This window comes from Brassica napus, chromosome A3, assembly GCF_020379485.1.
Source record: "Brassica napus cultivar Da-Ae chromosome A3, Da-Ae, whole genome shotgun sequence".
Taxonomy (NCBI): Eukaryota; Viridiplantae; Streptophyta; class Magnoliopsida; order Brassicales; family Brassicaceae; genus Brassica; species Brassica napus.
In genome coordinates this window covers 26,338,636-26,352,098 of record NC_063436.1, presented here as the reverse complement: position 1 = coordinate 26,352,098, position 13,463 = coordinate 26,338,636, and the positions used below count along the sequence as shown (strand labels likewise).

At 35.1% G+C, this 13,463-nt stretch overlaps 1 protein-coding gene across 1 annotated transcript; it reads left to right on the top strand.

Annotated features, from left to right (window-relative positions):
- The first annotated feature begins 10,803 nt into the window (after positions 1 to 10,803).
- On the top strand, positions 10,804 to 13,438 carry LOC106440802 (uncharacterized protein At5g49945-like). The gene is made up of 3 exons (XM_013882542.2): positions 10,804 to 11,962; positions 12,734 to 12,937; positions 13,022 to 13,438. The coding sequence occupies exons 1-3, from the start codon at positions 11,000 to 11,002 to the stop codon at positions 13,250 to 13,252; spliced, it is 1,398 nt and encodes a 465-aa protein (XP_013737996.2). The 5' UTR covers positions 10,804 to 10,999; the 3' UTR covers positions 13,253 to 13,438.
- Positions 13,439 to 13,463: the final 25 nt, after the last annotated feature.

The window sequence follows — 13,463 nt, the reverse complement described above, 5'->3', positions numbered from 1 at the left end:
GAATTGAATTACCTTTTTACCCTTGGAGAGCCCCTTAATCCCCTTTTTAATTAGATAACGGTTTCAAAATTTACGTTTCGCACCAAGATACCATATGGTGGTCCATATTCAAATTTCAAACCGAATTAGCATAAAAAAAATTGTAATCATAATCACTCCGAAAATTTTGATTCAATAAATTAAAATCAAATCGGAACAATTAGTTTAATTTGGTAAAATTTTCAAAACTTTAACTGATTCTATAACAAACCGCACTGTATTTTTGTATGTTCAATTCAACATTCAACTCGCAGGCTTAAGTAAACTCATTAAGAAGTCAACACTAATACGTGTCCTGAGATATAGATATAGTCCATGTATAAGAAGTAATTCTATTTATATGAAGCATTGGCTAAGTATATATACACAGTCTTTCATTTGTAGTTAGAATCTACCAAGTATTGCTATGTGTATCAATTCAATGTACAAGCAATATTTTCTTAATGTCATTGCTTTTTTTCTGACTTCTTTAGCTCTTGCACTTCTTCAGTTTTTGCAAAGGACCTTGCAATAAAGTCATTCCGACATGCTTCTGTATCCATCGTTTAGGTTTAGTTTGAATAATGGCGTGGTGTACTCAACCTGAAGAAAATATCACACAGCTATACTCGGAAGTATCACAAGTGTTGCATTAGCATATCACTGATTCAAAATCAAGAAATTATACCGTAATTTCACTAGTTGAAAATCTTCTAACCTTTAAGAAATACCATTATGGTGAATGCTTCCCATAGTCACCGTATCTCTTTTACCTCAATGAGAGTCACCTCGCACATCTAGACCATCGATGAGAAGGGACTAATAACCCAGCACCTTCCCCACTCCCCAAGTTATTTACTATGAAGTAAACTAGTGTAGCTAAGTAGTGCAAGATTCAAGTTCTTAGCTATCATGAAATACCTCTAACACTCCAGACAGAGGTTTGACATCTCGTAGGAAAAATGTCTGTCCGAAGTGTGGCATAGTCCAAAAACAAAATATTATGTATGCAGCATCCAGAAATGTCATGAATGGACTTAATGTATTTTATTTTATACTTAACTCCTGAATGATCTGATGATGATGATAGAAATAAAATAGCTTAATCGAGAGATAGCAAGTAATGGCTGTGACCTAGACCTTTCTAATTGGATGCAGGTTTTGGGGAGATGTTCACCTTATTTCTTAACGTTTTGGTAGCCGGGAGAATACAGGTATACATAACAAAACAACGTATATCAAGCTGGAAAAGCATCTAAAATATAGTTTTGTTTCTAAAAGAGTAGTGTGATATGTTGAACAAGCTATTTTCCTTAATACTCACTACAGATTGAGAGTGGGGTGAACGGTGCAAACAAAAAATCCCTTCTCACAAATGGTCTAGACATGAAAGACAACTCGAGGGAACCTGCGCCAGTCTTCAGTTTAGTTAACCACGGCAGCCCCCAAATCTATAATGTAGCACTGCATAAACAAAGGCAGATGAATTTTTAGATTTAAATTAACTAGTTTATGCAACAGCAAAATATACTTCTATTTAATCATTGAAGGCAAAAATGAATTGCTATTAATCAATAGAAACTCATCATTTCTATTCAATGAAACAAGCTCCATTCATTTCCTTGTTAGTTCAAGCAAGCACCTAACCTGTATTTATCTCATAAAGTTTCCATCCAAGCTATTGCTTTCTCAAAAAGATACATTTCGTTCCTTTGGACATCTGGAGGCCAGGACACACAGATGAAACTATCCAATACTGATGTCTAGGCTCTATCGTTCCCAAAGTGTTTTCAAACCCTTGAATTTTATTGGGTCGATTTGGCATATTCTCTTATCATATAGTTGTTTGAAAGTGTTACCGAGGAAGAATCAAAATTTATTGACAAGGAACTCAAAGATCATGCTTTAATTCTCTGATGATAGATGTCTCCACCTAAATGTATCTGTACATTTCATATAATTTGGGTATATGGTAAACCTTTTTCATAATGATGCTTTAATACTCTTTTCAGGTACCACTAAAGAAATGCAAGAAAATCAATTTAAAAAAAACACACATGAGTCATTTTGTTATCTGTGTTTTATCTTTGGATCAATTTCGATGGTTGCTTTTATTATATGCTCATGACTATTATTAAGCTGTTAATAAGAAAAAGAGTACAATCACCAAATGACAATCACAATACTTCTAGAAAAAAAATCATTATAATCACAATAGCTGTAGAAGGACGAGGATAATCATTATTGTAAAGTCAGATACTGTATACCAAAAAAAAAACACAACAGAAGTACTACAGTCAAGGGTTGTTAAAACCTTATGAAACATGTACATCTAACAAAAGTAATGGACCTGAGAAGAGGAGACAGATCTGTTAGATTGAGAGATAATCTCTCTTCCCATGAGCATCGATCTGCACATGCAAACCAAAAGAAGAAATCCATCATCTTTCCTGGAACAGTAAAATTTGGATCAGCTAATAAAATTCAGGTAAGTAATGCTCATGCAGCTGATCTATCAGATGATAATTGCGACTTCTCAAAATACTAGAGAGATCTCGGAAAACGATTCAGCTAAAAAAAATGTCGTGTGTGAAGTAAAATTGAAAGTTAATAAACAAGAATTATACACGGAATCAAACTAACGGACGAAGTAATCGAAGGTTAGGAAGTGAACTCCTCTCCTTTAAGAACTTTAGAGAAATGATGACTTTTCCGTCACGAGATCCCACTGAAAAATCAATGGTAACCGTCGGGAAAAAAAACGTTAATCGTGGGGATGCATGATGTGAAGCGGATCGTGAAGAAGAAGAAGAAGCAGCTAGGGCAAGAGATATATTATTGAGGGAGAGCGACGAAGGGAATAGAGCACGGAGAATTCTAGGGAAGCTAGAGAGGGTTTTATACGAGTAATGCAATGAAGACTGAGCTTAATTTATAACTTAATTATTGATTAGTGCATTATTTAGATTTTGATTATAATTATATGATTTAATTGATTTGAGTGAGATATGTAGGGCTTCTAATTCTGGCATAAAGTCTCTAGCTCAGGCGGCTCGTGCTTCATCTATCGAAAACAGAACATTGCTCAGTTTCGTCCTACATTTGGTCAAAGGCTAGGCTACACTCGGCTACGGTATTTATTCTTGGGGGAACACTAATTGAAAACCTATGCTTTAAATATCCCTTAAATAATTAGAAATAAATATTTCCGCATAGTTTAAGTTTTTGAGTGTGACTGGTAGCCATAGCAGAAACAATAAAAACGAATAATAATTAAATTTTAGGAATGATGAAAAATAATGATTTTTATCAAAATTAATAAAGAATTGATTTGTTTTATAATTCTCTACAAACAAATGAATAAAAAGAAAAATATATTCTTCATGAATATTAAAAAAATTAATAAATGTTAAGAAATATAGTGTTCCTCCTCATTCCCTTGGTCACTCACATTTATATATTTTTGCATTCACTTTGAATTATATAACTGATGCAAATTTGAATCACTTAGAACAATTACTGTTCTTTTAAATGTAGTTTTTTATGTGAAATTGCATCTCATATATATAATTTTCCCCATAATTAACTCAATATCCTAAATTCCACACATTAGTATCTTTGTTCATAGACACATAACTTATCACATTATGTGTATTTACTTAATTTCCAACTTCTTTGTGGTTTTTTTAGCTAATAGAAATCATATAACTAGTTTTTTCGTTTCACTAAATCACTAATTTTTTATAAATAAAAAATTTATATAAAAATATTCAAATTGTTAGGAAAAAGTATTAGCTTTTTAATGCGATAAAAATTACAACTGTATCAAAACTCATAAAATCGTTATTTATTGAAAAATTTAATATTATTAAAAAAATTATATGCCTGAAATTTTTGAATATATTTTATCATTTTCAACTAACAGTTTGATTTGTTAACATTTCTGGAAGTAGAAAAGAAAATTGCACAAAAAATCATACCAAATGATAAAAAAGAAAAAGAAAATATTGTTAGTGTATGTCGGCCAGGCCACCGGAAGTTGTTAAGCTAACAGTGGATCTAATTGTGAACCTAGAAATATTCAAACAGAAGAAGGAAAAAAAGGAAGAGAAAAGAAGTGCGAAAGGCCTCTTATTCTACATATGGCAATAACTGGACAGATTAATATTATTAAAAAATTATATGCTTAGAAATTTTGAATATATTTATCATTTTCTAGTAACAATTTAATTTGTTAACATTTCTTCAAATAGAAAAAATTACAAAAAATTATCCCAAATGATAAAAATAAAATATTGTTAGGGTATGTCGGCCGGCTAACATTTCTTAACCGATTGCTAAGCTAACAGTGGATCTAATTATGAACCTAGAAATTGAAGAGAAAAGAAGTTCCGCGAAGCAAAAAGGAACAGTAAAATTGAACATATAGACCAAATACGTACAGTTCCCAAGCTTTAACTAATTGTCTCCTTTAATGAATACAAAATTGGTCACGTCTCTTTTCTAGCTCCTTCCCGATCTGTCTGCCTCCCATTTTTTTACTCTCTACTTTCTTCTTATTATGTGTACCATATTCTATTTTCTCCCATATTCTATTTTCTCCCATATTCTTATTATAAAACCATAATTTAAAAAATATGACACATGGTCAGAAAAGGTCACACATACGAGTGCATGTATCTTGATGTTTTTCTTTGACGAAAAACTTGAATCTGAAATCTCAGTTCACCAAGTTAATTATGTTCTCAATGTGGATGGGGAAAGTAGCCAAACACATGACACCTATAGAGTAAACGAGTGCGATCGACCACTTTACTTACCCATTTTGGAGTCATTAACTGTCGGTGCATGCATACAGTACCGTGCAAAAGTTTTCGGAGATCCGAGACAAGTTCAAAAATATATTTTACATGATATAATTTTAATAATATATATAACATTTATTACATAAACGTTTTCTAAATTTTCTTCACCAAAATTTTATAAAATAAAACTTTTAAATCATGAACAAAAAATATGAATTTATAATATAAATACAAAGATATAAATTTTTGATTGAAATGTTGGTAGCTATCAAAAATATAAATCTTAGCATTTAAATTAACTATAATAAACTATATATTGAAATATTATTTTTTCTTTATCAAATTCTCATAAATATATAAAATAAATCTAACTCATAGCATAAAAAAAAACCAATGTGATCAAATATTTACAGTTTTTAGAAGTATAATATTTATAGTTTTATTTAAAATATAGCAAAAATGATCACAAACCTAGTTACTTTAAACAGAAGTCCAATTCAAATTCAAATAAAAATAAAAATCTAACTAAGAGAATATGTTAACTATCATGTAAAAGTTTTTTTTTTGTAATTTGAAGTTCTAAAATTTCTACAAAATTTGGAGACACTAGACAAATGTCTTTTTCAAAAGCCTCTAAACACGGCTCTGCATGCATATCGTCCACTTTCATCGAGTACTTCGCAACTATCCCGTTCTAACGAGCTGATACTCTTTCGTTGACGTAATTGTGCACAACAAGAAATCTGTATTGCATAGACCACATACTTGAGAGTTACGAGTATTTCATGAGCACGTTCACAGATCGAGATTTAGATACCTGCTTCCGGTCTAACTAACTAGTCATTTTACATGAAGACTTTTGTTGGTTTCAGATCTCACATTTGAATATATATATATAGTCATTATCTTCAAAGTTGCAAACGGAGAACACAAGTTGAAATTCAACGGCCGATCTCAAGCCCTGTGTTTCATGATTCCCAATAAAAGTGATTTGGCTTATCAGTTCGGTTCCCTGCTATTTCTACGAAGGTTTCTAATCATTCATGTCTTTTAAAAGCTATATATGACTGAATTTAGCCTTGCTTCTCCTGTATATGCCGCTTATGTTTCTAATCATCTATGCATTTTCCTAGTAATGGAGTTAGTATGAATGGGTATATATGGTGTTTTTTTTTGTAAACTAATGGGTATATGGTTAATATGTTCGTTAATGGTTAATATGAGTGGCTGTATGATATCTTGCATATTTGCACTGTTTTATTCATTCATCCATTAGCATTTTCATCGTATAGATTAGGATTTAGCCATGTCTAGATTGCATTTTGCATTCATTGTCCTCATTAGGTGTTGGAGTGCCACATGGAGTTCTTGGGGACATTTGGATGCATTTGGAGCTTAAAGGACGTGAAACAGGTGATCATTGGACGAGCAGAGCATGGGAGCGAGGTTCCGCAGCGACGTCATGAGGTCGCTCCAAAGCACCTCTCAGAGCGACCTAGCTAGAGCGACCCCGTGAAGTCGCTCGCCATATTCATCCCGTTGGAAGCCCAGAGCGACTTGCCCAAAGCGACGCACCGAGGCCGCTCGCATCTCACACCCCTCTCGGAGCGACCTCCCAAAGCGACACCCCGAGGTCGCTCGCGTCTCTATGGCGAGACGACAAGAAGCGAAGCCCGGAGCGACCTCTCAGAGCGACCCACTGAGGTCGCTCCCGAAGGCCGGAGCGACTTGTCGGAGCGACATGCCGAGGTCGCTCCGCGTCTATTGTTGGGTCGATTTCTATTTTACTTAAGGGCCTTTTGGTCATTTCATTATGCACGTTTTATTTTTCTAAAACCTATGTTTTAATCATCTTTTGTAGCCACCAGAGGCAGATTATCTTTTATCTTTTGATCTATTGAGAAATACACAAGAACTCTCTTGAGAAGTTCATCTCTTGGGTTTTGATTTGTTATGTTCTTGTGTTGATTTCTCATCTATTTCTTTACATGATTAATCTGAAATCCAATATGAGTTTAAGAGGAATCATGGAGATTAGTGAGTAATCACCTTTTGAATTCATGGGTTAGGGAGATTAAGGGTGATTAGGTTAGTTCTAGGATGTTTTAGTGTAGATCATTCTTGTTCCTTGCTAGTAGAATATTTATAATGCATCTTCTGAGTTGGCCACTCAAAAGTTGATCAATAGGCATTTCCCACCCAAAAGGTGTTTGATGAAATGCCTGAGACAACTCTCCTAGGTTTTTAGTATACTTTGCCAAAGACATTTGTTGTTAAAGGTGCTAAGATAGCTAATAGACTTGTTAGTAATGATTGCTTTCATATTATTCAACCAAAGACATTTGATGTTTGAGATATGTTAGCAAATGAGCATTCATCTAGACATAGAGCTTGCTTAGAATTGTGTCTAGGCTTAAGGTTGATAGTTTGATTGATCATTTGCCATCCTTAGTTCGATACTTGATCACCCAAGGTCTAATCCCTATGCCCATGAGTTCTCTTTTCCCTTAGTCAAGAAAGTATCATTCTGTTATTGCTTTCTAGTCTTAGTAGTAGTTTAAAACCCATCTAAATCATTGGTTGCACTTAGATTAAGTGAGTACTTGCATTCTCAGTACTTTGATATCCCTCATAAATGGTTCGACAATCTCTTATACTACAACATTTGTCTTAGGAGCCTTGAAAACTCCTAATGTGGCAATATTAAAGTTCCAATATTAAATCTAATGTGGCACAAGTAGGCCACAGACGAAGCAACTTGCCAAATCATTTTGTAAAGAAACACATAAATAGTTAGGTGACGGAATATATCGTTTGTTAACAGTTTCTCAAATAGTACATATTATTTAAATGCAAAAGCGATATATAGAAACTTTAGTTACATGAATCGGATCATATAAAGATGTGTTGTAACTTGCACTAGTTTAAGTATAGAAAAAACGTTCAAATTGTTACCGATATCTACTTTCTTAGTCGTCACTACCAAGAGAAACACAAAATATTGTATAAATATAAATATATATAGTTATAATATACGAAGCATGAGGAACCACGTTGCACCAGCTACTTGGTTATATGTTTATGGTGTTATGGACCAACTTGTATTCGTCTTTTTGCGCAACCCCAAGTCATACAAACTTTTATATTTGTGAAGCCGGAAGAACCACGAGAACTTCAGGTTGCCACAAAATAATATAAGAAATGTAACGACCACAATGATGATGAATGGGGATCGGTAGTTAAAGTTTGAAAATAGCATATGATCAAGACTGTTAGCCATTCTGTGACATATTTTTGTATAACATGTTTTTCAATATTACATAACCTACTTTAAATGCACAGTTTGCCACACCAGAAATTTAGTTCATTTTATCAAATATTCTATTAAAATTATTGAAACGTTCGTTTAGGTTTACTTTTGTTCATATATATATATATATATATATATATAACATTTGTGAATGGATTTGTCAATTAGCTAAATGAGGTTTCTCTTTAAATTCTGTAAATTTAAAATGGATAGTGCTTGGTTGAGAAACGATAATTTAGGAGTGATAAAACAGGAAACAAGATTACTCGAACACAAACAAATAAACTGTCGTGGCAGAGGTAACTATCAATAGTTCTGGAACCAACGCTCTTTTCACAATCTCAGTGGTCTTGGCCGCAACAATTTCTTGGACGTTGTGTTATGTTTCTAAGTTTGTATGATCGATAGGATCCCAGCTGGAAAGAGATATGATAAGTATACACAACTATAAAGAATGTGTTAAGAGCTTTCTAGTATCTGTCTTTTTTTTTTTTTTTTTTTTTTTTTTGTAACAGCATCTCTGTCTTCTAGTTCAGTGGTTTTAAAACCACCTTTTTCATTATTGGGGTTTCCAAACTAGTCATATATACTAGCTCGCATATTGATGATTGACCATTAATCAATTGAAGTCAATAAAATGTTAGTTTCAAATCTAAAACATTATAGATCAATGATTTAATTAAAAAATTTCCAATAGAAAATCATAAGTAGTACTCCCACTAGTCCATTACAATGTATTGTATAATTTAGTTGACATCTGTTAGGCACCTGCAAAAACTCGGCTGAGTTATGTAGCGAAAGATTTTATTCGAGTGTCATTATGCTAAAGTTAGTGGGAATTATTCTCACATTTAGGAACAACCAAATGTCAAACTCTATTATCATTCTTTTAGTTTTATCACAGGGTTGACGAATAATATTATTCAAGCCTAAGTGAATAACTGCAAAATATTATTCGCACATTAAGGAACACTAAAATGTCAACTCAAATATCATATATCATGGTCGACGAATATTGTTATTCGAAGCAAAATGTATCGTACAATTGCTTGGGACAAGGGATGGTGGACTAGTACCGTACGTGATGGTGGTGTTATTAAAAGAACTTTGGGTTTGTTTCACTTTAGTGATTTAAATTAGAGAAATTAAACAGTTTGAACAATAGAGAATAAACTATATTTCATATGTTGATGACTGAGAGCTGGCTTCTTAATGTAGTCGTCGAGAGATGATTTATGTGGGGAAGCGAATATGTAGGCGCCAAAAATTTGTTTGAAGGTGTCGAACTTAAACACCCTCTAAAATATGTGTGTTTGTAAATGCATAAACATCTCTTAACAATGTAGATGATAATTTTATGACATGTTAATTAGACACTGAAAATCATCTGTTGTTGAAGAATGCTGATATGAAAAACCTTAACCTAAAAATATAATTTTTAGAAAGAGTTGCATAAAGTTAGTCGCGCAAATGATGGAAACATAATTACAATATGAAAAGTTATCAGAGTTTCAAAGTTATCAACTAGTCTATAATGTTACAAACAAATAAACGGGTGCATGGTCTTCACTTTACCCACTTACGGTATAATTGGTTTCTCTGGTACGACGGTTGGTAGCAATTATTGGTGTTTTACAACAATCACTCAAACCGATTTAAATCGCCTCAAATCGCTCTAAACTTCATAAATTCAAATATTATTCTAAGTAGTGTTTGCAGTTGCGGCCGTTTGCGAGAGGATACATTTTTTGCTTTTTCTTAAAACAATATAAATACGAAAATAAAAAATATTCAATAAAATTTAAAAATTGGAATTATAAAAATATTAAAATATATATATATATTATATTTAATTAATATTATAAAATATAAATATTTTATATAATTTTTAAAAATTTAAAACTATAACTTTCTAGGTATAATTTTTATATTTATTATAATATTATGATTTTTGATATTTTTATAATTATATAAAATGTAAATGTGGTTAATTTATTATTTAACCGTTGTTGCATTGAGTAGTTAATCAGTCATAAGTATTTCGCATGCGCACCAATTTCTAACCGCAGAATCGGTCGTACAAATCTCCTAAAACTGCTAAAAACCGCAAATTTCTACAACCGCTGTGTTTAAACCAGTCAGTCCCTTAGGGCCTGTTCGTTTGTCGATCGTTAGCGGCAGCGATTAAAATGTTGTTCGTTTACCGCTGTGTGAGCGATCAAACACGGCGATTTTTAATCAGTATTTTCTGTAGTGTTTAGTTTTAAATTTTAATAATAAAATATATCAAATGACGAATCAGTCACTCAGATAAATTGATGTTTGCATGGTTCTGGACTAAATAAGAAGCATACCATAAATCATGAGAAACTATCAATGCAGAGTCTTATATAGATGTACTTATGAGTTAAGCCCATGCTTCTACTGCTTCCCCATAGGGCCCGGCTGCATCTCAGGATAGAGAGTCACATAAGTCAAGTGTTTCAGTAGCAAAAATTCGGTTGTAGACGATGCAGTAAAATAGTCATCACCACCACAACATAAACAATGACCCAATTGCAACAGATGACAACTCTTACTCTTACTCTATAAGTTACTTACCTTTGTAACTGCGAATGTGCGCGTCTTAAAGCCCATGGACTGCCTGCCACACAACTTCCATTCTATGATGCAATTTGTTGTGGAAGGCTCCTTGGCCCAGTAGTCAAGGGTTTAACAGCTTCTTGAATTAAAAACTTACAAAAACTCTTTTTTTACTCTCAACTTTAGATTTATTAATTTTTATTTTCCTTAAATAATTTAATTTCTTAGATAGATTCCATAGATCAGAAGCAGAGGCAAGCACGACTCAACTCATTTCGCAGCGATGAATCTTCACCACCTCTCTCTCCTCTCCATCGCTCTGATCTCTCTCCTCTGTCTCCACCATGCTCTCGCTTCTTCCCACTTCGAAGGCTTCGATGCCGAAGACGACGAGGATCCCACCGAGCTCCACCACTCGCTCACTCCTCCCCTCCTAACTCAATCCGAGTCAACAGTTCTAGATCCGGAACCCGATTCCAATCCAATCCCTAAACCGGACCCTCCCCCGACTCAAACCGGCTCCAACAAGCCGTCCTCAACCTCCTTCGATTTCTGGGACGAAGACGAGTTCGAAGGACTACCAGAAGACGAACCAACGGAGATTCCATCTCCGATCGCTTCCGAATCACCTTCAGATCCACAGACTCCAGATCCAGAGGACACTGACACTCCCGAGAAGAAGAAGCTTTCCTCCTTCACCGTTGAGATCGTCTGCGTCTCGATCTTGATCGCATACCTAACCAACTACTTCCTCGGCAAGCGCGACAACGAAGCCCTCGCTCTCTCCTGGGCCTCGAAGTTCGCTCTCAAGGACGCGATCTTCGAGAAGAACTTCAGCCTTCTCGGCGTCGGCGAAGGAGAGGACTCTCCTTTGTTGTTAAAAGAGGCGACGAACGTGTTTAAATTCTACGCGAGCGGGCGTAGGTACTGCCACGGGATGTTGGCGACCTTGGAGCTCAAGAGCAGGCACGATCTGATCTCGAGGCTGTTTAATTGCGTGGTGCCTTGTAAAGACGAGATCGGTTTCGAGGTTTATATGAACGATGAAGGTATGGATCATGTTGTGTTTGCGTTGGCGAGGAAGAAGGCGGCGAAAGGGATGTTTAAGGAGATGAGGGATCTGCAGAGGTTTGGAGGGATGGTGGGAGCTCCTGGTGGGAGGAAGTGGGTGGCGGAGGAGTTGGCTGTGGTCTCTGAGTCTAAGGAGGTGGCTGGGGATATGATCACTGATGTTGTGCTTGATCAGGTCTGATGCTTAATTTCTCTCGTTGTTTGATGATTGACAATGATGCTGGTTAAGTTTAGTTTAGTGTCTTCTTTGAAGTTCGTATGAAGTTTTGTGAAAATGAACTGGCTTTGCCTCCATTTCTCTATATTCCGTGGCTGTATTGGTAACTTGGTCACTTAAGTAGACGTAGATGTTCTGTAATAATGTTGGAAATGAGATATTCTTAAGCCAGAGGGATGTGATTGATCAGAATAAGAACTTTCAGTGATCAGTAAGCTTGGCAGTTCCCTTTTGTTAAGAACCATACCGGCTTCCTTTTTTGGTTTGAATCGTTTGTCTCTCTGTCAAACTGTAGATGTAAGGTGGAAACTTGTGATGTTAATGTAGTGCAAGATTCCGCTAGTTTATCTTGTTACTTCCAGTGAACAGTAATTTTAGTAAGCTTTGATGTTCCTCTATCTGACATCAAAATTTGCCGTAGCATTTGATACTGTGTTTTTCTCTGATGTTTGATCACTAATCAAAAAATTGCATGCATACACTGTTAAAAAATGATGTTGCTGCGGCATGGATAGTGTTTAATGTTGTATATTTAGCATATATATCTTCCAAATTTATATGTCAATTGTGACACAGTTGCCTTGAGCGAATGAATTGGTTAATGTGGAAAATAGATCTTAACTATTGGACTTTAGCTTGTTTGTTTTACTTGGCTTGTTGATGTGGGCCTATATGCTCAAATTATCTGTAGTACTAATCAGATTTCAATGATGCAATTGCGCTCTGTAGGTTTTTGGTGACAAATCCTTCGAAAAGTTTGGCAAGTATTTCATTTCAATGCATTTTTCGGACCAACATCCTGGCAAACACAGGAAGATGCTGCTTTTCAAGTTTGCTTTACCTGATGCTAAGCACATGGATGATATGGTCCGGTTGATAGCGCTAATTCCGTATTACATTGACTTAATTGGACGCTACAAGCTCAGCTCCCAGGTACAGGGGAAAACATATTATCACTTTGTAATGTTATCGTCATGTGTGAGTCAGGTTGAATAAACTTAAAACTACTGTCTGCAGGCACGGAACAAAACTGATGGAGCTAGGCAAAAGGTGGCGCAGGAAGCGTACAAGGAACTTGAGAGTGTGAGGCAAGAGGCATTGCAGAGAAAGAAAGCCGAAAAGAAGAGATTACTGGAGGAGGCAGAGGCTAAGCTTAGCGGTGAGGCTCTGAGGAAGAAAGAGGCAAAGGAACGTGCACGCCAGATGAAAAAGTCAATGCCAAAAGTTAAGATGAGTCGTGGTCACTAGACTCAAAAGCTTAGGAATGACTCTCTAAGGTCGCACAATCCCATGTTTGCCATTGGAATAGCTATTGTATTCCTCTACACTCCCCGTTTTAGTCCTTTCGGTTAGATATTTTCTCTTTAATTTCATGAACCTCCACTTGCACCGAGGCCTTGTTTCTTGTTCACTGGAAGTAACATGCTTTATACTTGATTGCATTTCAAACGTCACCTTC